Below are 27421 nucleotides of genomic sequence, written 5' to 3'. Positions count from 1 at the left end.
CGTTGCTTATTTTTCCGTGGTTTAATAGACGCAAAAGTGAGTCCATTTTTAACTTAAGACTACACCGGTTCCATTCTATTGCATTTCCCTTGCAGAAGTGTACATAATAGGAGTAAACAGTTTTGTGGTGTTAAAATCAAAAACAAGAGTGTGAGAGAGATCTTGTTACATACAAGCAGCAGAAGCAGCAACGTGTGTGTTTGTGTTTGTGTGTTTGTGTGCGTGTAGGGGAAGGGGGAGAGGAACAGGGAATTATCAAGAGTAGCTAACATTTCATAGGTAATAAATACATTCCGAGGTGTTGTATTTCATTTCCCCCCAAGTCCACTGAAACAGCACTCGCCAAGTTTGCTTCTCTTGTGTTAAGTAGCTTTGTGACTTTTGGTCAGACTAGCCCGCGGAGGGCCTTTTACTAAGCAGTCCAGGTGCTTGTTATAACTTTCACAGATTATGAGCTGCGGGCCAGTCCGAAAACCCATCCTGCTGCCACGAGCACGGAAACCTTAAGATTCTCCCAGGGAAGTGTGTGTCGGGATGTTTACAGACTTTGTGAAACTCTAGGACAGCTGTGGTCTTATCTTCTGTTACCTTGAAGAAAGTGAAAGAGGGAGAGGTTACTGAAAGCGGCACTGCACACTCAGACCACAATTGTCACCAGAAATGTACACACAGCCACCGGTCCAAATATAGCGCGGGGCTTCACAGTCTAAATTGGTCACAGCAAACTTGAGAGAAGGCACAGAGACTCTGCGGAGCTGCTCAGTCTAAAAGAAGAAGCTAAACAAAAAAAAAACCACACACTACAGATTTTTTTAAAGAAAAGAACAATAGCAATCTGACTAATCAAATCTGCTCACACATTTTGCTAAACCATGTTTCAGTGTTGCGGAGCTTGCAGCTCTTCAGATACTGCTGGGACTCCCAGCTCCCATCAGCGCCAGTTAGCAATGGTCAGTGATGATGGAGTCCAGCAATATCTGAAGAGCCCCAAGTTCCTCTTCCCTGGTTTAGTGAGACGCATGAACACAGACCTTCTGCTCTTTGCATGTATTACTTCAGATTTTGTTATACACCTGCAAACATGCTTGAAGATCCATCTTTCAATCCCGCCCTATGACAGACACGACTTTGGCCCTTAGCATTCCTTGTCCCATGTTGCAGTCCCTCAAAAACTCTTCCCTCCCTCTCTGTTTACACTGATAAGTTGGCACATATTTATTCCAGTCATTCATTTTTATAGGCAATCTGGTGCCACTCAATTGCTACTGGACTACAATTTCCATCAGTCCCGATGGCCAAGCGGTGCGAGGCAGAAGTGAACTGCAGACCCAACAATATCCGGAGGAGGCTACCCCCCATTTGAAGATTTGTTTTACTGAGCAACGCTGAGCATGTTTTGCAGCACACCACATCACAAATAAGGCTGCAATCACATACCTACTTACCTAGGATAAATCCCTATTGAATTCAACGGGACTTATTTTTGAGTGGACCGATATAGAATTGTGCTGCTTGTTAGGAACAGAACAAAATGCACATAACATACTTTATAATATATTAAATACTTTGGAATTTTAAAGCATAACCAGCTTGAGAAACAGAGAGGGAGAGCTGACAAGAATTTACACTGTAAAGCAAGAGAGATTTCTTATTTCTCGAGAATTTCACAAAAAGGAAGCAGTAGCAGTATGCGCATCGAAGTAAGTTACAGTACGGTAATCTTCACATGCAATATCAGCTTGTGCTGACAACTGAAAAGAAGCCTTCAAAACATTTAGGATGAAGTTACCTTAATTTTGGAATAATCCTTGCCAGACATACCTGCTGCTTTAGAAATGGAATTAAATTTGTCAAAATGTCTAAAAAAATTGAAAAAATTTCTGTCTACCCAAGCATTTGATGGCTGAGAGATACTGTTCATGGCAACCTTGAAATTGTTAGCTGTAAGAGTATGTGATTGTTTTACATGATTTTAATTGTTTTTAGATGTTCTTATTTTATTTTCAATTGTATTGTTCAATCACTGCTGTGTTTGCCACCCTGAGCTCTTTTGGGAGGAAGTGGGGGGGGGTTAGAAATTTAAAAATTAAAATATTCACAATAATGTACTCCTTTTAGAACCAGTGGCCACTGAATTTTCATTTTGCCTTTTGTTGTTGCTGAGGTTGTCCGGTGTCCAACCACAAAACATATTCTGTATCTCTTAAGAGTTGATTTTAGGGATATTTGGATCTGTTTGTACATTTTGTCTTAAATGATTTTAACCCATCCTGAGACTGTATGATGAAAGGCAGTCTAAAGAACATTCTAATTAAATATACTCGTGATTTGGTAACTTTCCCCAGCTTTTCAACATCTACAGAAGTTTAATAAAGAACTCTACATTTTTTGATGCCTTAAGTAAAGAGGTCTCTTCCTGAAACAAATGCCTCTTTCATAAATCCACAGAGATGGATCGAGTCCAAATATTACAATCAAAAGCTAAAGACCATTGTTTTTTGACAACAAAAGAACAATTTTGGGTGACCATATTCTTGGAGACAAGCCCTGAGGCTGCAAGATACATCAGATAACATGACTTCTAAAAAGAAAAAGAAATCTAGCTCCAGAGTTCATGATTAATTTCAGTTTATAATAAAAAAGCAAGAATAGAATAATTACATTACTAAACCAGGGGCTGGCAGAAGGTAGATTTGCAGCAGGTGAGCAAACTCCCAGTTATTAAAGCAACAACAAAAAGGATCCCACCTTCTAAATTAGACTGCTGAAACAATGAAAGCTTAGGTGAAAAACAGGAGTGGGTTCTCTGGGTCAAAGGACTGCAAGCTCCATTCTGGTGCTGAAAACAAGTTTCCTGGGCTGAACTCAGAGGAATCCTATTCCTTGATTCCAAGTGCTGAGCTACTCTGGTTAGTGGACCTTGGGTTTGCAGTGAAACAACCACCACCAAGAACGAAGTAGATCCAACAAGCTTGGAGTACATCAACTGCACTGTAAATCACATAAAATACTTATTCAGTTCTGGACCAAATACATAACGAAAAACTGTGGCCACACAGAACATACAAGTCATCACAAGAGACTCTTCAAGGCTTGCTGTGTTTAGCAATACAGTATGTACCTACACTTCAGAGCTGGGTTTTCTAAACTGTTTCCCAGGGAACCCTATGGTTTCTTGGAAACTTATCAGGTTCCTCAATGAGAAGACCAGCAATAGCAGAGAAGCTTCTTTGGCTGACAGCTTGCTTACTTTTACCAATCTTTTCCTGCAATGCGCTACAGCAGAGCTAGATAGCTAGATGCACTCTAGTTCACACTCTCAATGCTCTTAAGCTGGCCAGCATGCCTCCAGTTCAAACCACAAGGGCACCAAAAGGAAGACCTTGCTCACTGTTGGGCTCCTTGGATGTTTTTCAAGCAGAGGTTGGGTGGCCATCTCTCATGGATGCTTTAACTGAGATTCCTGCACTGCAGGGGGTGGGACTAGATGAGGAGAGAGCAGTGGCGCTGTGGTCTAAACCACTGAGCCTCTTGGGCTTGCCAATTGGAAGGTTGGCAGTTTGAATCCCTGCAACAGGGTGAGCTCCTGTTGCTTAGTCCCAGCTCCTGCCAACCTAGCAGTTCAAAAGCATGCCAGTGCAAGTAGATAAATAGGTACCGCTGTGGCGGGAAGGTAAACGCCATTTCTGTGCGCTCTGGTTTCCATCATGGTTGTTCTGTTGCACCAGAAGCGGTTTAGTCATGCTGGCCACGTGGCCCGGAAAGCTGTCTGTGGACAAACGGCGGCTCCCCCGGCCTGAAAGCGAGATGAGGACCGCAAACCCATAGTCGCCTTTGACTGGACTTAACTGTCCAGGGGTCCTTTACCTTTACTAGATGACCCATTGTCAAGGGACAATGACAGTCTCTCTCTTCAACAATTCCCATTAATTATATCTCTTAATGAACTTCAGCATGGGAATTTGTAACCCCCCCAGCCAGCCACCCAATAAAGCCAACATCACTGATTTATCTCCTCAAAGAAACCAGCCTTTTTGTCTTGACAACTTCAATTTCACTCATCTCAATTGTATTACATTTCTCATGATTCCAAAAGCTAGACAGGAGTAGGACTGATATATATATATATATATACACACACAGACAACCCAAACTAAGGACATTTCTGACAGTGCAATCCTATAATACCTACTTAGAAGTAGGCCCCACTGAGTTCAATTGAACTTGCCCCTGTGTAAGCTAGTATAGGGTTCTATCCTCAGAAATATGGAAACAGGACAAAAGCTCCACCAACACAGAGACCGTCGTACGTTGGTGTCATATTGGCGATGCTACAGAGCACCAAAAGGGAAGGAGGAAAAAAATTATAGGGCTATAATAATACAAAGCTTGCACTTCTCGCAAGCATTTTATTCAATTACGGCAGATCTGTGACCAAGATTGCAAAAACAAAAACCAAACTCCAAATCCGTCTACCATAAATTTTGTTTGGCCACCTGCTAAAACACTAATTGGCCTTTCTTCGTTATGCAGCCCTGCATTCTTATTAGCCCCTGACAGTTACACATTACATTTAGTGGCTGCTTAACAGCAGGGCTCCACACTACCAGAGTGCAGCTGGTCATCATAGATTATCTATTTCTAGGTCAGATAACTGCAGTTATTACCCTGACTTCCCACTAAGCATTTTCTTTCCAGTCTATCACGTGAAAACCAGTTTGAAATGACTGCATCTGATCCCCCACAACAATAGCCCTCTACAGGGGAAAAAAAGATTTTAAAAAAACCCAAATTACATTAGCACTTTTATTTCAGCACCATTACTGCCTGCAGTTTGAGAAAATCCCTTAGAATTAAGATACACGGTCAGAGGCCCAGCCTTTGCTAAGAAGAGAACCCCTTCGATTTACATGAAGCCATCTCCTCCGGAGTTTCCTCAATTTCCTTGCATTCATCCAGCTGAGCTGTTCATTCATTCATCCAACTCTCGGCCATCTTCAGTAGCCCTTGAAACCATTTTCGAGGGAATGGTTTTTGCTGAATTGACTGGTTTGGCTTAACAAAAGAGTTGACCAGAAAAGTTTTACGGATCTGAGATAACCCAAACTACAGAACAAAAGGAGGAGATGATTTTTCTGGGTATTTGGCAAGCTCTCTAATAAATGGTGACTTAACCACCACCCCGCCCGAAAAAGCTCTAACTCCAAACTTTCCAGTCACATTTCAAAAGATGGGAAAGATACTCTGGGGTGACTTGGTAGTGACCAAGACTAAGCACTTAATATACCCAAACTTTGATATCACAGTGCAAGATACCCCAAAAATGCACACACTTTTAATAGTGCTCTATGCAGCTCCTTTGATTAATTCCCACTGAAGCGGTCCATCCCTCTCACTTTTAAAAACTCTGAAAAACAAACTCTAATCACACAGGTGCTTAAATCAGCTTGTGTAATGCTCGTGTTGTCTCCCAAACACACTTACCTGTAACTGAAGCCAAAATTATGTCTCAAACTGCGTTAAGAGGTCTCTTATTTCTGGGGTCAGATGTTCCACTGCCTTGGCAGCTTCTGTTATAGCTTTCCGATACATCCCTTTCTTCTTACGATTAAATCGCAGTTTGAAATATTCAGAGAAAGGGGAGAGTTTTGAGAGAGACAAGAAAGATGTCGTTGGAGAACCAAACCATGAAACTTTTGCTTCTTGCCAGGAAGGGTCTCCATTCTCCTTCTGGCTGACATTTATGTCGAGTACACGGGCCGGCCACCAGGGGAAGCCATGGATTTTGCCCCAAACAATATCCCCGATTGAAATAGTCCTTCCATCTTCAGTGATACACTTTGCGACACTTTGTGTGTGCAGTCTAACTGTTAATGGGGGCACAATCTTTCGCTCATCTTTCGAGGATGAAGAGACGGACGCATCGTCGCCAGGTAAAAAGTCACACATGTCTGGCGATGTTACTTCCGAGCTGGAAGATTTGGATTCGTCTAGGCTGTCATTGCTACACACTGATAAGCTAGAAGAATCCGCTTTCCTCTTACGGTAATTCATAAGGAAAGCCAAGTTATCGTGTCCATCTTTACCTTGGGGAAACCTTTTGAAGTCGTCGTCTTCACAGGAGCTCCCTGAAGACATCTCGGCTAAACTTCTATCCGCAGACTCATCGGTATAAAAAGAAGAAGCCCGAGACTCTCTGCGACTGGGAAGGACATTCATCTGGTCGATAAGTTCCGCTTTGTAAATTGAAACGTTGTCCCCTTCATTGATCCGATGGGGTTTCAGCCTGATCTTGGGAGGTGGAACATCTGCACTGGAATGCACAGGCCTGGTTAACTTTAACTTTGGAATGGAAGCAAGCTGACCGCCTGCAGACTTATCCACAAAACATTTGGTTTCCCGATCCCCTTCCGAGTCTCTGGTCTCCTCTTGGTCCTCCCCTCTGCTCTGAGGACAAAACAGCTTCCCTGAGCCATGAACCCGGGAGGGGATTTTCACCACCTCCCCTTTACCTTGTGGGGTGCTGTAAGATATTTTTATAACCGGAGTCCGGTGCATCAACTCCCGGGGGAACTTCTCATCCTCCCGCTTCTCTCTTTTGCCCCTTTTCTCTCCGTAGTCGGACTCGCTGTGCCTCTTTTGCTCCTTGTCCTCGATGCTCAGCTTCCTCCTGGTTTTTGTGTTCTGTCTGGCCTTGTTCCCTTCCTCTGGGCTCAGGGTGTTCTTGCACTTCTCACAGAGCACTCGCCTAGGCCTCAGCCTAATGGTGCTCATGATGAGCCGGCCAGGGTCTCTATTGCGGGACAAGCGTCGCTTTGTCCTTTTTATAGTCCTCGGAGGGGGCTGAGGCACCCACTGATTATATGAGCACCTTAGCCACAACGGAGGGGGGAAGGGGGCTCCCTCAAAATAGGGAGGGTAAGGAAGAACGTTGCCCGACGGCGGTGGAGGCAAGAGGGGGGGAACTTGTTCCTCGCCATTGACTTTGGAAGGCTTTTCATCCAAAGGCCACTGCCCAGTCTCCAGCTGTATGGGCTGCCTGTCTTCAGACGTCCCGTTAGTGCAAGTTTTATCCAGAAGCTCATCTGTCTTTGGTAACGAAGCTGGTGGAACACAAAACAACCCAGACCTAGGGCAACATGGGTAGGAAACAAAATAAAAGGTGGGGGAGGGGGAGAGAGAAACACAAGATCAGAATCAATTTAACCATCCCTAAAAATTACAGAGAGAACAGTTTTGAAATATTTCTACACTGCAGAATTTGAAAGCGTCCTTCTTATCTTACAACTCTGAAGAGTATCACCTACTCTGAAGAGTATCACCTTTGCTCTTTGTATGGAGAGCCCAAGCAAAGCTGTGCGCTAAAGATTCCTCCCATGTGTGGCCAGTGTTAGAAACTCAGATATATAAGCTAGGGGCCAAATGGTTCCTTAAACCAAGGTTATAGTCGCCAAAGTGGACTGTCTAGTTACCATTTGGGGGTTAGGCAGCTCTAAAGTCTTATTTTTCAAATGATGGACCAACTGTGACATCTGGCAAGTTCAGATGACAAGCTTGAGCTAGGTTAAGAGCTTTGAGAACTTAAAGAAAAGTCACTTTATCCAAGGACAGTCTACATATATGCTAGCCAATTCCTACCTCTTTTTTTCTTAATGGTGACATGGACCATACATAACATTAAGAATATTCTTTACAACTTTGAACAGGGCAGTGGGGTGGGGAAAGGGAAGACAAGCTACAATAGTTAACTATAGCATTTTTCTCTGCTCCTGCTCAGGCTGCACACAAATAGCATTTTGGTTCCTGAAATTCACTTGATTGTGCAGATAAAATATAACTCATAGAATTCTACAAGATGGGGTATTAGTTTGTGAAAACAGTAAAGACCCAATTATCCCCAGGAATGCACCTCCAGATGCAAAATGCGCCTGGCTAATTTCGAACACTATGTGTTGCACACTAAAAAGTTCCAATGAAAAGCATGCACAACACGGGAAGGGTGAATTGCACATAGCCATCAAGTTCTCAAGATAGACTCTTATGCTGTGGCCCTTTCCCCCCCAAAAAACTTAGCATTGCTTGGGAACTCTCAAGGAAAAGCAGTCCTCTTCACAGAACAATCATTACGGTGCCAGGTGACAAAGCTACTTCTCCCCCCATATGAATAATTCCAACCTGTGGTAAAGCATGCTCTCACACACAAAACAATGTGGAGAAAGAAGCAAGAGTGAAGAGTGAGGATTGTTGGGGTTACATATATAGGTACAAAAAAAACCATTAAGACAAAAGCTTTTAAACTGAGGACAGCAAGGACTGTGACATCTTATTTATTGGGGCATTCATTTGATGATGGACTTCTGCACCAGACATAAAACTCATTACTCATCACAAAGTTTACGCAACCAGTTGTTCTTCTAGGTGCCCCAGAATTTCTGGGTAACTAGTTCCCAAGGAACACCTTACTGGCTCTTTTCCTGTTACTCAGCTCCCATGAGGAATCCTGAAGTTTGTAAATTATATTGCACCTGAAAGAAATGAACTAGCTGTTCTCAGGCCACGTAAGGGTGGAGCAGAAAGTTTTCTAGTGAACTCTCTGGCTCAAAAGGCGACAGACAGTCTCGAGTAAGATCTGACTTCTGAAGCCAAATCAGAGCAAAGGCATTATATAGGCCAACCTCATTGGCATTGGCACCATCACAAAGCCAAATCTGAGTGACGGCAGTGTTCTCTCCCCACTATTTCAGCATCATGGGAGCAGCAAGGGGGTCATAAGTACCATCCTAAGAGGAATGGGTGTTCTCTCTTTGCAATTTATGAAGACAATGGGGAAGAAGTAAGGGTAACAGTCATTTCAACTCATGCTCTACATTCCAGATACCCAGCCTTTTAAAATGCAATTCCTGTTTATATCATATCATTAATGAGTAAATTGAGGACGGACAAACATGGGTCCGTTTCATTAGAATGAAAAACATACCTTTGTCTATTTGATGTCGCTCACCTCCCCCCCATTTAGACTAGATTAGCCCACAGGAAATAAACCCAGACTGTTGAAAATAAGGCTTATAAAATAAACCTTTTTTTGGTATAATCTTCTTTCAAGTAAAGCCCTTAATAGCAAGCAAAAGCTTGAAGCAACCGAGACTGCTGAATATTTGTTTAGAAGCAGGCTTTTGATGAAGGTCAGAAAAATGCTTAGAAATGAAAAAATTATTTTAAAGCAGCCGGTCAGTTATCTCATCCGCTTGAGGAGAAGACGGGTTTAAAGGCATAAAGGAGGATTAGGGTAAAAGTGTTTAATGTTCAGTAGGTTGGTGGCAACTGTTGCCTGCAACTTGGATCTGAAGACCAAGCAAACTCCTCTTTCACCTCTCCTCTGTCCCCCTTCAACCCACCCAAAGCCTCTCTGAATGGTCTAGAGTTCCTCCTGAACACCACAGTGCCATGGCAGGGAACGGGGTGTGTGTGTCAAATTGCCCAGACTTGGGTGGAAGAACCTCTTGCCATCCCCAAAGCTGAAATGGCATGGATGTTAACAGCCATTACAATGATAAGTTAAAGGAGTTAAAGAAATGATATATCGAAGGTTAGGATTTTCAACAGCCTGGTGCAAACCCATATACAGTTGTACCTCGGAAATCGAACGCCTTGCGAGTCGAACGCCTTGGCCCCCAAACGCTGCAAACCCAGAAGTCAGTGTTCCGGTTTGCGAACGTTCTTTGGAACCTGAACGTCTGATTACGCGGCTTCTGATAGGCTGCAGGAGCTTCCTACAGCCAATCGGAAGCCGTGCCTTGGTTTCAGAATGTTTTGGAAGTCGAAAGGACTTCCAGAACGGATTCCATTCGACTTCTGAGGTACCACTGTAGTCTATAATATGTGCATGGCATGGATCTGAATATAACTTCTACTTTTGCCCTGAAGTTAAAAAAACAAAACAAAAAATATATAACTATTCAGCCCATTAACCACCAAATTATTAATATACAAAGGCCTACAAATGAGATTTAAACAGCCAGAATGTGTGGCATTTCCAATTGCTCTAAACCCATTGCCGGTAATTTTCTCATTTGGCAACTCATCTTGCTCTAAAAGTTCCCTCTTTGAAGGCCTTCCCGTTTCACATTAAATGTCAAAGGTTTAGGTGCAAAGGTAGGAGGCCAGGTGGGATGTTGTAAATATGGCCAAAGTACAATGTTCTTTATTTGGGGATGTGACCTAAATGTGACTTAATTTTCTTTTAGAGATGGTGAGTCACCATCTAACCTTTTACTCAGAAGCTCCTCAACCGAACACCATGTACCATCTTCCTTCATGTTCCACCTTTGTCTCAAGTGGCTTCCAAAATGGCCGTCACTCTGGTTGTAATAACTTAAAGGAATCATTTACTTACTGCAATTTCTTCAGCCACCCAATAACTAACGACCTGTGAGCCATGCACAGTGCAATAGAAGGACAAAATACAAAAACACAATTCTAAAAAGCAGCGCAGAACAAAGAGAAAACTAAAGTCATGCTTTTATAATGCAACTGCAGTTCCGTTGTATATACCAAGTTCTCAGTGCTCTGCATAGTAGAAGAGGACAGGATCCTGTCAACCACACAATCTACCTCTATTCCAGAGAGTGAACAGAGCTTAGACAGGATTGCCAGTAAATCCACAAGAATGTTCAGGAATCCCATCAGAAGCCATTAGCCTCCAAGGGCAGATCACCTTCACAGGTCCTTTGTCCTTGCAGAGGGGAGAGGCCATCATGTGCCTAAATTTCTACAGGAAATAATCTGACCGGAATCCAAAATGCTCAAGTCAGGAGGTGGCCTGTTTGAAATTAATTTCACTATGCTATGTCTGGTGGAACTGCCCAAGGGTTCAAACCTACTGGCGGCAAGTCTCTTAGAGCCAAAGCCAACAAACACAGAGAGACAAGCCCCCCAAATCCCAAACAGTGCAAAACATTGTTCAATTTAATACACAGCAATCTCAAAACAAACAGGGAGGTGAAGAGAATCAGGATCGCAATGGCTGTCCCTGCTCCTGGCTTCAATTCATTCTCCCAATTGTCTACACTAACCTGTGGTGTGTGTGTGTGTGTGTGTGTGTGTGTGTGTGTGTGTGTGTGCATGCATGTGTACACCACTTGTACAGGCATGGCTCTCTCCAAATGACCTAGAACCCTAACAAATTGCAGCTTACTGATCACAAGGAAATCTGTACATGTTGCAGATGCTTAGGGTATATACACATAATCAAATGAATTCGTGGAACAAGGTTGAGATGGCATTTCCTGATCCAATCCTTTATTGTTCTTTTAATTCACTCTGCCACGCCTCCCGAATTCCAGTTTAACTGGAAAAGCTGTAAGCTTAAATCCCAGAATTAAAGAGCATGCTGTTTTCACTTGCTTCTACTTAATTAATTAATCAGTCAATTTTTTTGGGGGGGGGGAGTTAATCCATGAAACAGGTACATGGTTGCACATAATCTTGAAGAGAAGCATTTTTATTTCTCTCTCACAAAGGAGGGACTCTAAGATTTATTCTTTTCCTTACATTTACACACCACCTTTCCTCCGGAAGCTCAGGGAAGCATACATTGTTCTCCACCCATTTTATCCCCATATCAACTCTGTGAAGTAGGTCAGTAGGAGCGGTGATGAACTAGCCAAGATCATCCAGGTGGCTAGACAACATAATAAGGATTTGAACCCGGGTCTCCCCAGACCTAGTCAGACACTCAGCATGTGTGCATCATTAAAAACAACAACAAAGCATTCCTCTTGTTTCAGAAATCTTGTTTCTACTCATTTTTGATGAATCTATGTTTCAGAGAGCTATCAAAATGTCTTGCAGCAGGACAGCAGAAAAGAGGCCAACACGACATTTGGCTGACTGAAGCCTAGCACAGGGGAGACTGAAGTAATACTGGCAGCCAGCTTTTGAAGACTCAGCTCTCTTGTGTGGGAGACTGTACCAACCACTTTGTACTCAGGCCTGCAATTTAGGGGTCAAATCCAGGCAGCAATAGCACTCCAGAGTGCCATTTCTGTGCCTGGGGAAAAGATTTGCATGCAACATGGGTCACAGGTCTCCATAAAAGCGCCACCTGGAAATTAGTCTACCAAGATACATTATATGGCCTGAAGTGCAAGGTCATTAAAAAAAAAAAACAACCCACAAAAACCCCTAATGTTGGCACTTGGGTTCTTTTTGAATCAATGATACTGGCTTCCACAAACTCCCCAGGGATGAAAGCTGCTTTTGCAAAATTTCTAGTCAACCTTGATGGGCGCAAAGAAAAGTATGCAAGCAATACAGAATCATCTTTTTGAAAGTTATCAAACCATATTTGCCATCCAAAACTGCAGTCTAGTGCCTTGGCTATTTCAGATAATTTTTTACTTCTGATTAGCAGGGTGCCATTCAATTCATAAACTCAAATGCTTACAGAGATGCAAGCAAGCAGCTCCATTCATTTCAATGGAAGGGCATGATCTGTGCATCTGTTCCTTGGCATTTATAAGCTGCTTCCATCCACTGAATGAAAAGGATTTCCAGATGGGAGCATATTAGTGCCCTTGGACAAGGAACAAGTATACCGACTTCACCCAAAAGGTTCACTGAACCTATGGAGTAATTCCACTTCATGAAGATCTTAACTTTCATTTTCCAAAATATTTTTTTTTATAAAATGATCACTTTTCGAATCTTCACTGCAGCACAAAGCACAACCTGAAACATAACTTCAGTCTCTTCTTTCCCATATGTTTAGTGTGTTTCCTGTCAAATCTTTCACTAGTCCCTTATTGAGGGGGGAAATATTTCCTTTGCAAAGCTTTCATTTGGCAAAATAAAAACTGAAGCCAGAATTGAGCAAATCAGATTTCTACAGTAGAGAATGTGTGTTTTCTTGGTTCAGAATCCCATTTATTATTCCCCCACAGTGTTGCCATCTCTGGCTACTGCATTTGAGACAGCAAGTAAATGTTCAGAGAGAGCAATTGTACTCCTTACAGCACTGGTCTACTTCTGAAAGTGTCTGTGGTATAAAAGAGAACAATACCCTCAATTGTTCCTCAGTATGCCCTGGGAGGGGGAGAGAAGAATACTTAAGCCGGAACTATTTTAATCCCAAGAGGATATTATTGCCCTGATCTTAACAGAGATTTTTGAATTAGAGTGGTGCTTTGCAGAGAGAGGCTTTCACTGCTGCCTTCAAGAAAGTTGCCATTAACACACATAGCCAAAATGATCTCTCCTTTTAGGCATCTCCTAAAAAATTATGGGCTGTAAACATGGACCTGCCCTCTCCAAAGCCATGGCTCCTTTTCCATCAACTATAAAGATGTTCAACATCTACTATTCCTTCTCTATGCTCAGAGGAGCCAGCTACTAAAATGGGCATGCTATACTGCAGCCAGGACAGGCCACACACATCCCTAAAATCTTATTTGTGTGTGACTGAGAACTGACTGACAAAACCCCAAGCACTCAAGCTTTACAAAGACGTTCGCACAATCCAAATTGGTAGTAGCATGAGCACCTGATGTCCTCCAGCTGTTTTAGGCCACAGTTATCATCAGCCCCTAGCAGCGTGGACAGAGGTCAGGGATCATGGGAGTTGTAGGTCAGCAACATGGGAAGAGCCTGGGTTATATGGGGTAAAGGGATAGGGCACTCACCTCAACACACATTTCCAGCATGGAGACAAACACACTCAATCAATCAGCGGGAGCTAGACTGGTGACTGGGAGCGGCCGCCGGGACCATATAACACCGGTCCTGAAAGACCTACATTGGTGCCCAGTATGTTTCCAAGCACAATTCAAAGTGTTGGTGCTGACATTTAAAGCTCTAAATGGCCTCGGCCCAGTATACCTAAAGGAGCGTCTCCACCCCCATCATTCTGCCCGGACACCGAGGTCCAGCTCCAAGGGCCTTCTGGTGGTTCCCTCCCTGCGAGAAGTGAGATTACAGGGAACCAGGCAGAGAGCTCAGAGTGGCTGGGGAAACCCAGCCAGATGGGTGGGGTATAAATTATAAATTGTTATTGTATTATAATCAGAACCTACCTCAAAAATGAAATTAAGAAGTAGCATGTTCACTGGCTTGATATTTCACTTCCTTAGACATATTGTTTTAATGAACCTTTGGGCAAGTAATTTTTTAAAAAAAATTAAAGGAAACTTGAGACTAAAATATCTGAAGGGCTGTCACATGGAAGATGGAGCAAGCTTGCTCTGGTGACTAAAATTACTAAAAAAAAAAGAGGAGATTCTGAATAAACATGTTTAGGGAAGTTTTTAATGTTTGATATTTTATTGCTTTTTTATTCTGTTGGGAGCCGCCCAGAGTGGCTGGGGAAACCCAGCCAGATGGGCAGGGTATAAATAATTTATTATTAATTATTATTATTATTATTATTGATGTTAGGAGCTGTTTCAATAGCAGAGTGGACTTCCTCACAAGGCAGTGGGCTCTCCCTTCACTGGAGGTTTTTAAACAGAAGTTGGGTGGGCATCTATCTGGGATTCTTTAGCTAAGATCCCTGCATTGTAAGAGGTTGATCATTGGGGTCCCTTTCCAACTCCACAATTCTATTAGAAGAACACAAATCAAGAAGGAGAACACCAGGGCATCTAGATACATTATACAAAATACTGGATGCTACGGATATTGGCGGGCAATTTTCATCAAAGCCACAACCATGCTTTATCCGTTGTGGCTTGGTATCTATGCGCAAAATGCATGCAGTTTAGTTTATGCAAAATTCATGAAGGTGTGCCCCTTCTATGCAGCCAAGACATACCTTAGTCAGCTGAGGCCCAGCATCAAAACAACATTTTCCATTAGGCCCTTGGAGCTGAACAAATACGCCCTGGTATTTAACACGCCTCCAGCTGCCTGATCCTAATGCTGAGGCAAAGCTGTGCAGGGCTGGGCATCAGAATCCCAGGACAAGCAATGCTCAGTCCTCTTCCACTGACAGTGGAATCAGTGTCTGAAATAAGTCAGAGAGCATCATCTGCGAGGTTGGCTGGGCAAGTGGGGGTGTGTTTAAGGAGCAGAATAAGGGTGGGAGAATACAGGTTAAAAATAGACATGTAAAATGAGACATTTTACATTGCGATTTTAAGTTTCCACTCAAACCGAGACTTTTTGTTGTAAAACAAACAAACAAACAAACAAACATGAAAAGCAGTTTGTCATCACGATGAGGACACTATTTTTCTAATTCTGTATCGTGTTTACCTAGAAGATAGTGATATTGGGAAACAAAGCCAATTGATTTACACACACGAGAGAGAGAGAGAAAGAGACCATATAAATAATGTAACCTCAGATGACATCATTAGATAAAGAATGAAACTTAGTTGCTTTTTATCAGGCAAACGCCACAAAATGAGATTCAACCTGGGAGACACCGATACAAAAAGATCTGTGGTGAAATTCATTTCAGTGCAAATGCTACACCAAGTTACTCCACAGCCCTCCTCAAGGCTGGAACCTACAAAATTTGCCACAATGCCACTATTACCGGTAATTTGAGGTACTTTTCCAGTTCTGTTTCAGAGTCCTTTATTTAGCACATCTTACAGAGCCTTGAATTAACATCCTCATTTTTCTCATCAGAGTATATACATGCCATATATTGAAGGGGCACAGAGTATATAGGGTTTCCAATGATGTGGTATCCTGTTGACATGAGTCAACAGTGTGATGCAGCAGCTAAAAAAGCCAATGCAATTCTGGGCTGCATCAATAGGAGTATAGCATCTAGATCAAGGGAAGTGATAGTACCACTGTATTCTGCTCTGGTCAGACCTCACCTGGAGTACTGTGTCCAGTTCTGGGCACCACAGTTCAAGAAGGATACTGACAAGCTGGAACGTGTCCAGAAGAGGGCAACCAAAATGGTCAAAGGCCTGGAAATGATGCCTTTTGAGGAACGGCTTAGGGAACTGGGCATGTTTAGCCTGGAGAAGAGAAGGTTAAGCGGTGATATGATAGCCATGTTCAAATATATAAAAGGATGTCATATAGAGGAGGGAGAAAGGTTGTTTTCTGCTGCTCCAGAGAAGCGGACACGGAGCAATGGATTCAAGCTACAAGAAAGAAGATTCCACCTAAACATTAGGAAGAACTTCCTGCCAGTAAGAGCTGTTCAGCAGTGGAATTTGCTGCCAAGGAGTGTAGTGGAGTCTCCTTCTTTGGAGGTCTTTAAGCAGAGGCTTGACAGGCATATGTCAAGAATGCTTTGATGGTGTTTCCTGCTTGGCAGGGGGTTGGACTGGGTGGCCCTTGTGGTCTCTTCCAACTCTATGATTCTATCCTATATATTTGCAGGGGAGAGTTGTCTGGTGGAAGAAGAGGCCTTAGCCTTTACATCAACTGCCGATTCTCCCTCGCAAAGGTGGTTTTAATTTGTTCAGTCCTTAAGCTGGACTATGGAACAGGCTGTAAATCCAGTTGAGGGGGCAAAAACAAGCACCACCAAACACAGATTTATCTCACCCCTTATATCTGAGAGACCACAGAGACTTTATCTTGTGAAGGAGTCAATGTCATTCTTCCAAATGTTAGCTGCCAAGGGGTGGCAGAGGGCAAAGGTAAATCCCTGCAATGCTAAATAGTTCCAGGAAAGACTCGAACAAGGGCACATCTGAACTCCTACCTGCCAGATGACTAAGCCTGCTAAATATCTAAGCTCAGACTTTCCAAAGGGCACTTCCCTCTGCTCCATGAATGACTAACAAGCATGGGCACTGCTAAGCATGACAATTCAATAACCAGCTGTTAACTACCTCTTTAAAATAGCAGGCTTTCACTTTTCTAACACCTGCTCCCTTCTTCTTGGCCTGGCCTCCATTTTGTGTTTTGTTCAGTGCGCTTAATGTCAAAATAAAGATGTTTTAGATACCAAGCTGGCTTGGAACAAGACACCCTTTAACTGGGAAAGAATCCCTCCCCCCTTATAAGGAGGCTGCTAATGGCTAGCCAGTGTCGAGGAAAATAAAGTATGTCCCATACTCAGATTCACTCTCATCATTGTAGCAAGTGCTTCAGACTGGTCCCTGGAAATTCAAAACAGCTGGGCCTTGGGCTCTGCTCGCTTACTCTCAACCATCCATTCTTAGGACTAACAGAGAGGGAGGAAACCTTGCATGCCCCTTAACATCACCTGCCAATCTTCTCCCAACACAGTTCTTCAATGATAGATCTGCTGAAACAGCACAGAAGGCTACGTATTGGAAATACCCAGTTGCCTTTCTGGGCCAATATGCTCACACCCTGGAGATAAACAAAGTGAGGAGGAGAACGTGTTGGGTTTGGGGCACATCAGTCCTTGTGCTAATATGTACACTTGCAATGCTTGCATTACAGAGATATTATGCTGGGCTTATGTTAAACAGGGGTAGATTTTGGCATTTAAGAGAAGAGCAGCTTGCCAGTGGAACCAGTTACTCAGAGGGCTGGTGAGCTCTCCCCATCACTCAAAGCCTTCAAGCAGAGGCTGAATGGACACCTGTTGGAGTGGCGGGATCCTGAATTTCTTGCACTGAACACGGGGAGATGGAGCAGGAGGCCTACAAGGCTCCCTCCAACTCTAGGATGGAGCCTTCTAGCAACTGGTAGATTCATATGCACATCTACTATACTTGTGTGACGTATAAACCTATTTACCACTTTTGCATCCTTAAATACAGCCTGGAAGGCGCAATGGGATTTACTTATCTTTGCAACAACTTCGTTGGAGCAGAGGTGAGTGAGTTAGGAAGATGTACTTTCATACTCTTGAGTACCTGCTCCCAAGAATCCCTTTCAACTGGCAGAAGTTTTCAGCCCTTTGTTCTGTCATTCCAAACCCTCAGGGCTTTTTCTCCTACAGACCCCAGTAATACTTCCTTACAAGAAAAGGCACACAGGACCAGTCTGCAAGTTTATTCACAATACTTACTTGCTGAGATGCAAAATGAAGTAAACAAACTGGATTGATGGATCGATGGATCAACAGATAGATAGATAGAGAGATACAGTCGTACCTTGGTGGTCAAACGCCTTGGTACTCATCCGTTTTGGTTCTCGAACGCTGCAAACCCAGAAGTGAGTGTTCCGGTTTGCGAACGTTCTTTGGAAGCCTTGGTTTCCAAATGTTTTGGAAGTCAAACGGACTTCCGGAACGGATTCTGTTCAACTTCCAAGGTACCACTGTAGATGGCAGGAGGGGAGAGGAAGGGAGGCAGAAGTATTTACAATCTGTGGTTTCACAGAGATGGAGAGCAACAAAAAATTCTAACTTAGTAGTTAGAAGAACCCTTTAAAATAAATAAACAATTGAGAACCAGAAGTAGGGGGATAACCCCTGTTATCATATTATTCCTGCCCAAATCAAATACTTCTCAAAACAAGGCTAAAGAAAGGGATGGGCAGCACACCTCCTTTTATCCAAAATTTAACCCCATAGGCAGAATATTTGCTGTTGCAGGTGGGTGCATTGTAAAACGGGCTCAACATGCCTCTGTGTGGACAACCAATGTTCAAGCGACTGCAAATCCATTCAACAGCTTACCAGGGGATGTGTCCCCAGCCTTTTGGTGAGCAGGACAGCAAGCAGCACACAGATCTCCTCCAGAGATTCCATTTGCTGTGCTGCTTGGAGAAGATAAGAAACGCCAGGAGTCTCTTCCTTTCTTACCTTCCTCAGCGGCACAAATGAGACACCCCCCCCAGTGTTTTCCAAATCCCTCTCTATGTGCCAAGGGAGGGATGGGGGAACCTCAGAACAATAACAAAGTGGTAAGCCAACCCCGTCATTTGTGGATACTTAGCTGCAATATAAGCAGAGTTTCATTTCTTTAAAAAAAATCACTGTAAAGCGTACAGGCATTCAGATACTGAATCTAACAACGTAGGAAAACAGCAAAAGGACATGCAGATTTGTCTGCCACAATAAATCAGGGAGTCAAATGGCTGAGCTGGAAGTCCAGCTGCTTTCTGAGGTCTATTCCCCTCCCCCTTTCGATGTCAACCTCTTGATAAGTGCAAATTAGAAACTCCAGCGTACACCAGTCATTTGAAAAGAGAAGCCGCTCTTCTCTTTCCCAACCCTCGTGATTCAGGCCATAACTTCTCTGTGCAGAGATGAGGGCTTCCTTCCCTCTCCCAGATCTGTTCTTTATAGTCATATTTGTGCATCATTCCTTGGGCTTTTAATTCTTCTAGTATCTTGTTACATCTCTTACACAGGTTTGGCTATTCTTACCGTTTCAAATCACATTGATTTCCACATGTATTTCTTTTCCTTCGTCTCCCACCCATACTTTTTGCTCTCTAGTCTAGCAAGAGACTGCAGATTTTACTTATTTTGGGTTCTTTCCCTTACTCAGCCATTCTGCAATTCTATGCACATTTACTTGGGAATAATGTCCACTGAACTCCATGGGGCTTACTTCTGAGTGGACATGGGTAGGAGGACTGCACTGTCAATATCTTACGCTCTTCTCTAGGATCCCCCTTCAAAGTAATCTTCAGGTAACAACTTCAAAGCTCTTGGTTTGACCAGGGAGTGTATGAAAAGGGCAATTATGTTAAACCGGCCAAATAAATCAACCTGCAACAGATGGCAAGGCAATTCTGGAAGCATTTTAGATAGCTGGAAAGAACTATATGAAACTGAATGTGAAGTATCTTAGTCCTATTGAAAAGAAAGTGCAGAAAGAGGTTAAACAAACCAGGAGGAGGAGGAGGAAGAGGGTGGGGGATGGGGCCAGGAACTGTGCTCCAAATGGATAGGCACCAAGCTTTTGAACTGCCTGGGAGGTTTGGAAAAGAAAACAATAGATAAGCTATTTAAGCCTTGCATTAAAAAGCAACCCAAAAGGGCTTGGTTTACATTGCCTTTACCCAGGAAGGTCTGCTAGGGGAAAACCTGTCATCCAGCCCAGGCAAGAATATTAGCAGAGACCCCTCAATCCTGCCCTGTTATTTGGGGGGAAACATTTACAGTATTTATATCAAATAAGCTCAAGCAAGCAAGCAGATGCAATGCGGAGGAGTTAAAAAGACTGAAAAGATTATAACAAAGGCACCTGGCTTGAGAAGTGTGGCAAGTCAGACAACAGTACACTGCACCAGGTATATAAACCAATCACCTGGCTTTGATTTATTGCCATAAGTATATAAAGCCCATAAAATATGGGTTGAATGTAGCAATGTAGGGAGGCAGTGGAAGACAGGAGTGCCTGGCGTGCTCTGGTCCATGGGGGTCACGAAGAGTCGGACACGACTAAGCGACTAAACAAGAACAACGAAAGGGAATGTTATTCAGTCTGAGGGCCAAATTCTGTGCAGGAGGGGCACATGCCACTGGTGTGCAGGGCCAAAGACAGAGCAGTGAACATGAATACAGTATTAGCTTTGTACATTAAGCTGGTTTCCACAAACACTTGGACATCTGTCTCTGTCCTCCATCCAGCCAAGCAAGTAGCATGATCACAGCACAAGGACACATCCCAGCTAGGCAAGAACACTCAAGGAGGGTGCAAAGCAGAGCGAGTTAAGGGGTGTGGCCCGGGGAAAGTCCCATGAACCAGAAGGAGGGCTGGAGGGCAACCGAGAACCCACAGGTCCCGGCTACAGGGGAGGCAATGCTATCAAACTATTCAGCCTTAATTCTGCACTAAGTTCAATAGCAAGCTTAAACTGAGTGGGTCACAGTAGTGTGCTTTGTGCTAAAAAAGGGAGGTGGTGTAACTTGAAATAATGCAACAGCCAGAAGAGAAAAAAAGAGTGAATCTCAGAAACCAACATTCAAGGGGCTGGAACTGCCTATATAGAGGAGGCGGCAGAATGGCAGAGAAGCAACACAATGTACAAACAAACACGAAAACTTCTCATTTGGTTGTCTGGTGGAAACTCAAGGGGCTTTGGTGAGAGAGCCCCTGCCTTCGCACAGGTCCAATGCGTTCCAACAGGGATTGCATGCAAAAAAAAAAAAAAATCCCAGTGCACTGTGGCCCATGTTAATTTGCTTCAGAGTCTCAGGTGCCAGGAAGAAATCAATACAGCTGCAGCAATGGCTGGACACATAATGCAAGCATTTATGTGGCTAGTTTGACAATATCAGAAGCATTAACTTAGCTACCTGGACAATGAGAAAGGTGGGGGGGGAGAAGAACCACAGAAGCCCACCGTTAGACTGAATATATTGTCACCCAATGAAGCAAATTTTACATTGTTTGGTCATTTACAGCATGTTTACATGCTGAAAATAATGAAAAATATTCACGGTGGGGGTGGGGCATGTTAAAATCACATGCCATTTCTATTAATGGCTGCTGGCATATCTAATTATGAGATAACGCCTGCAGGATAATTGTCAAAGGCTAATGGCTGCACACTGCCTGTGGGTGGGGGAACAGTGAAGCTGTCACCAAGATCAAGTCCTTATTACAGAAAATGAATTTGGGGCCTCCAGAAGTGGCAGGCGTTTATTTACAATTTCTCATCAGAAAATAGAATGGACCATATTTGAGGAGTGCCTTGTGATCACTGCTGTAGACACATTGATTTGCAGCAATGGCTGGACACATAATGCAAGCATTTATGTGGCTAGTTTGACAATATCAGAAGCATTAACTTAGCTACCTGGACAATGAGAAAGGTGGGGGGGGGAGAAGAGCCACAGAAGCCCACCGTTAGACTGAATATATTGTCACCCAATGAAGCAAATTTTACATTGTTTGGTCATGGAGTGCATGTTTACATGCTGAAAATAATGAAAAATATTCACGGTGGGGGTGGGGCATGTTAAAATCACATGCCATTTCTATTAATGGCTGCTAGCATATCTAATTATGAGATAACGCCTGCAGGATAATTGTCAAAGGCTAATGGCTGCACACTGCCTGTGGGTGGGGGAACAGTGAAGCTGTCACCAAGATCAAGTCCTTATTACAGAAAATGAATTTAGGGCCTCCAGAAGTGGCAGGCGTTTATTTACAATTTCTCATCAGAAAATAGAATGGACCATATTTGAGGAGTGCCTTGTGATCACTGCTGTAGACACTCTTGATTTGCAGTTTGGGGCAGTGGGTGTATTCCAAAGAAGTTTTGGCTATTTTAGGACAAAAGAATGTGTGTACAAGGGAGATAGAATCAGTGCCATTTCAGGTTATTTAGAAAGGAGTGTTTCAATAACATGGCTAAGCTCAATTTTCTATCATCGGTTGCTTTTCCAGCTTTGGTTTGGTCAAGACAAGTCTCCTTTATTAGAGGACCTTATATGTGCACTTTAACAAACCATTAGGAGCTTTATTTATTATGCACATGAAATTCTTTCATTTTGATAATCCTGCAAAGCAGGCAATTTTATACATACTACATGTGGATAATATTATTCTCTGCAAACACAAGCACCAACCTTTGTTCATTTGTAGGGATTTCACCAAACATAATAAACCGTAGATTGGGAAGTGTGTGTGTCGGGGAGGGCTTTGTATATGTACCTATGAGGTTTCCTACACACACACACACACACACTCCAATGTCGGTACTTTTGCTAAATTCAGAAAAATAAAAATGACAAACTGAGGCTGTTTCAACTCAAGATAAAGGCTTTCTGAAGTGTGCAATATTTTTGAACAAAGAAGTCTGTAATTATGGCAACATGTGACACCATGAGGTTATCATGTTGCTACACCAGCAGCCACCCATAGTCAGCACAAAGTGGGGCTTTATCAGGGGGGAAAGGGGGGTACTTTTAGCAAAGTTGCAACATTTGGAAGCAACCCCCCCCCTCCAACATAGGAAACACAGAAGTTTGCTGGTTTGAAATATGAAGGCAATGCTTCTCCTCTCCTCTACATATTGCACATTTCCCAAAAGAACATGCACCCACAGAAATTATGGCTCACTGCAGAAACCTTTTCAGAGGACCCGAAAGCCTTTTGCACCAGTCGGAAAACTGGCTTTCAGAGAGGAGAAAATATTTCTTCCACGAGGAATTTCGAACAGAAAATGAAACCAGAACCTGCTGCTCAGAAGGGGCAAGAAAAGCCAGCCTCCCCTCCCCTCCCCTCCCCTCTCTCTGCACTTTCCTCCCCTCCCCCGCTGCAACGTGCCGTGCAACTTTAACTCTTTAATCAGATTATGGCCTAATCCCTCCTCCTGCCCAGCTGCTCTGCCCTCGCCCTGCAGCAGGCCCCGGCGGGGAAGGCAAAGTTCTCCGTTGCAATCCCGCTCCCCTCCCCCGCGTTTTTTGGAAGTTTTGCGCGTGCAGTGGCGGTGGTGGGGAGGGGGCGAAGGGGGAGAAAAAGGAAGAATAAAGAAATTCGCGTGCCTACTTTTTAGTGCAATCCAGGAGGATTCCCGTGAAGCGCCTCTCCCCGCAGCTCAAGGTGACCACCAGGGTGTCGTTGACCATTTGCTCCACCAGGACGGGTAGCCAGGAGCCGACCTGCAGCTCCTTCGCGTCGGCCTCCTCCATGCTTTCGCGGAGGAACTCGGCGGCGGCGGCGGCAGCCTCGGGTTGCAACTGGAGTGCGGCTGCGGGATCCCAGGCGGCCTTGCTCGGGCCAGCTCCCCTCCCCCCCCAACCCCGCCGGCCTCTGAAGCTGCTGCTGGCGCTACTACAGTGGCCGCTGCGATGACCTCATGGCTCCAGGCTCCCCCTCAGCAGGGAGGATTAGTAGGTGCGCTGACGTCACAATGCTTCCCTCCCGGGAACGTTCCACGACGGAATCCTGAAACAATTGGCTACATTAAGGTGGTGATTATAGAACAAGGGGGTGCTTTTGTTTCCCGCCCCCTCTGCCTCCCCGCCCCACTTTAAACGGGGTCACCCCTTGAAAGGAGGGCTGCCCTCTGCCCCCACACTTGTGCTCAGAAGCACCACGCGCAAGACCGGTAACGTGGAGGGTCAAGTGACCGTCCAGAGCTAAAACAGCTCCCGTCTCTATACTGTAGCGTTTTCAAACGAGCAGGAAAAGCAGATTAACTTCCATGCATTCCCCACCCCCACCCCAAAAGATAACAGCGGCTGAAAACATGAGATTTCCTCCCCCAAGCTAGCTATTTACCTGGCGTGGGTGACACTGCAACACATGCCTCTCTGTGTCCAGTAGGTTTCCGAACAAGCTCATAGTTAAAGTGAATTATTTCTTATTTCCCTTTAGGTAACTGGGTTAAGCAAGGGCAACCTTTTTTTGGTTTGCAGAGGAGACAAAGGTTCTGACTACTTCAACACCTGGGGGCCGTATGTTCAAGCTGCCTTTAAAGTTGATAAATACATAACACCACTTTCGCCCTTTCAAAGCTGGGATGTAGCCAGGCATGCTCAGAAATGAGTCACATTGAGTTCAGTGGGGCCAAATCTTAACCATGTATACTTAGAGGTATGTCCTATTGAATTCCAAGGGGCTTATTCCCAGGAAAGGAAAGTCGAGAATACTGTACAGCCCTTACCATTTACTCCAGGTGAAGCTGTACATTTCAATGGTGCTTTGGGCAAAACGTCCTGAGACAAAGGACTTGTGTAACCAAATCCCCAAACTTTCCACCTACATGGACAGAAACATTTCCCACTAGCACAAATCAAAGTCGTCGGATTTGTTGGCTTAAAACAGATGGTAGGAAAAGCTGCAAGTTTGCATTTGGTGGGCAGGCCAGCCTCTGAGCTCCATTTTTTCCTTTTCTTTTTCCTTTTTCTATAGTTTGAGGGTGGACGGAGTGTGATGACAAGAGGTCATCTTCTCCAACTTACATGGGAAATTTCCAATGCCAGCTGCAATGCAAGATATTTCATATGAAGTATGAGCTGTTCCCAAAAGGCTGTTCTCAAAACAGGATGCATGACTTTAGCTCAACCCGCCTGTGTTTGGAAATACAGATTTATGACCAGCTTTCTTCTTTGTGACACAGATTCCACATAGCTCTCTGTCTTATTAGCAGCCCAGTCCTGTTTACATTTACTCAGAAGTAAGGTGCTGCTTGCTTTCAGCCAAGCATCCTTTACCCTATACTCACCTGTGAATAAACACAACTGAATACAGTGGGATTGACTTCTGAGTAAACATGCATAGGGTTACATTTACAATAATATTTTTCCCCAGTGGTGCAATCCTATGCATGCTTACTCAGAAGCAAGTCTCAGGGTGTTCAACAGACTTACTCCCTCTTTGGTGTTAAGGACAGCAGCTCAAAGCCAGGTTACAGTCCACACACTACTTTGTCTAGGCTCAACAGATGGTACTCTGAATGAGCAGTGTAGCTACAAAATCCTAACTTGCAAGGTTGCTACATGCAGCCAGTATTATGCATATTCACTCAAAAGTAAGCCCCACTAATAGGATTTACTCCCTAGTAGTAAGTGTGCATACAATCAAAGGCTTTTGAATTGCTAATTTAAAAGGGAGGATAGTTTAGCATTCTAATGCATCTGTGAATCTGCCTGGCAACCTGATCCACACAGGTAAGTAAGCAACACAAATTTATGTGGGCGGGGAGGGGGGATTAGACTCCCAAGTATAACATGTTCAAGACCAGGGGACTTAAGTGACCACCCGCCTCCAATCACTTCGTCAAATAAAATGCTTTCAAAAACATGCTCCGTAAGAAAACCAGGATCATGATTCGGCAGCATCCTTGCTTTGGGTCACAATCAGTGGAACAAAAATAGAATGGGCAAAAGACCAGGCCGCTCTCAGGGCCTGCTTTTGGTAAAACAACAAGGAAGTTAAAAAAGGAAGGTTGATAAGTAAACACAGCAATTTGAACAAAAAGAGTTTAAGCTACTGGGGTGTCTGTACTGTACTTGTGGGGTTGGGGGAGGGCTGGGGGGAGAGATCCAAAGCTTTCTTGGAATTGAAGGACTCTGCCTGGTGTTGTGTGGAATTGCTTTCTGAGGCCTGTACCCAAAGGGAAACAAAAGAGGGCAACTGCCTTTGAGAAGGGGTTGCAAGGTCACCAGCTCCTCCTGCTCCTGCCACTCTTGCAATGGGTCTTTTTTAGATAGAAATCTCCAATGCTGTCAAAAAAAATCTGTTTACTAGCACAACCTTTAACACGGTTTATCAGATGAATAACACACCTAGACGGCTGAAAGGCAGCCTTTCTGCCTCAACATATAGCATAGCTGCCAAGTTATCCCTTTTTAAAGGGATTTCCCCTTATGCTGAATAGGCTTCCTCGTGAGAAAAGGGAAAACTTGGCAGCTATGACATATAGTGTTCTATCCTTTGGAAAGAAGGGGGGGGGCTAAGCCCATTCAAAGGAAGTAATTAAAGGCAAGCAATGCTGCCAAGACAACAACAACAGCAACAACAAAACAGCCTTCAAAGCCTTTAAAGCAAATTTCGCTTCCTTGGCAGTGCAATCCTCTACATGCCTACTCAGAAGTAAGCCCTATTGAGCTCAATGGGACATACTCTCAGGGTTAAGTGGATTGCAACTCTTACATTAAGCATGCTTTTCCCCCTTCAAAGTACAAAGTGTTCGGCACAATTTGGAGACAGAGTAAAGAGACTGTATGGCAAACATCACCATTTTGATAAAAGAAAAATGGGTGGAATTCTTAGTCAACCCTTCTTTTTAAAAAAAAATTAAAAAATTGTATTTGAGTTGCATAATTTTGCTGTTGGCTCCAGGTATTTAAGCATATTGAAAACAAATGTGATTTAGAAATACAGTGTGGTGGTTATTTGAAATATTCGCTAGAGGCTTCTCCTCCTCCACCCCCTTCCCCAAAGCTCTGTTGTCCAGAAACTGTTTCTGAAGCAGGGCCAGGCAAATCCTGCACAAGTCAGGAGAAACCTTACCTCCGCCTTGCCACATTTCAAGCCTCGTAATTAACCTGACAGCAGATCTATTCAGGGTGCGATCCTAGAGCCACACTTACCTGAGAGCAAGTTCCATTGAACTCAAAGGCCTCAGTTGCTGAGCAGACATGTATACTAGCACTGCAGTCTCAATGGACTTCCTCTCTGCAAAATTATGCTCCTGGGCTTCTCGGCCCCCCGCTCCCCGCGCCACCCCCGCCGCTGCTTCAAATGCTCTTAGCCCAGACTGCAAGCAGGAGGATCGAGGATATTTATGGCCACGCTTTAATCATTCTCTTTTTCGGTGGGAAAACTGTTTTGCTTTATTCGAAGTTATCCCACCGTCTTCTGCAGCCTGGATCGGATTTTATTTGTTGTTGTTTTATTATTATTAAGAGCGGCTAGAAAAAAAAACGTTTAAAAGGCAAGGTGGGCGCAGGGGTTGGGGGAAGAGGCGCCCAAGCCAGTCTGAATTAAACATTTTGAAACGAGACAAATCGGAATGCCCGGAAATAACGAGGAGGAGAAAGTCTACGGCTCTCACATTACCTGAGCGATCACTGTCTCTCTTCAGCCCCTTTAACCGTGACAATGTTTGACAATTCAGC

At 43.9% G+C, this 27421-nt stretch overlaps 1 protein-coding gene across 4 annotated transcripts; it reads right to left on the bottom strand.

The window, feature by feature from the left end:
• On the bottom strand, nt 1-27421 carry PWWP2B (PWWP domain containing 2B). Of its 4 annotated transcripts, none has more exons than XR_009557615.1 (4): nt 24078-27345; nt 23343-23741; nt 2749-7129; nt 1-588 (listed from the first exon to the last, which is right to left on the bottom strand). XR_009557615.1 is itself a non-coding variant. In XM_035137717.2 (4 exons), the coding sequence occupies exons 2-3, from the start codon at nt 23483-23485 to the stop codon at nt 5503-5505; spliced, it is 1770 nt and encodes a 589-aa protein (XP_034993608.1). In that variant the 5' UTR covers nt 23486-23741; nt 27363-27421; the 3' UTR covers nt 1-588; nt 5485-5502. The 4 variants fall into 4 exon arrangements, 3 of the variants coding, with proteins under 3 accessions (XP_034993608.1, XP_034993609.1, XP_034993610.1); XM_035137717.2 differs by lacking the exon at nt 24078-27345 and adding an exon at nt 27363-27421 and having other exon boundaries at nt 5485-7129; XM_035137718.2 differs by having other exon boundaries at nt 5485-7129.

This window comes from Zootoca vivipara, chromosome 5 (genome assembly GCF_963506605.1).
Source record: "Zootoca vivipara chromosome 5, rZooViv1.1, whole genome shotgun sequence".
Taxonomy (NCBI): domain Eukaryota; kingdom Metazoa; phylum Chordata; class Lepidosauria; order Squamata; family Lacertidae; genus Zootoca; species Zootoca vivipara.
The sequence above is the reverse complement of the archived record's forward strand: the minus strand, read 5'-3'. Positions and strand labels throughout refer to the sequence as shown.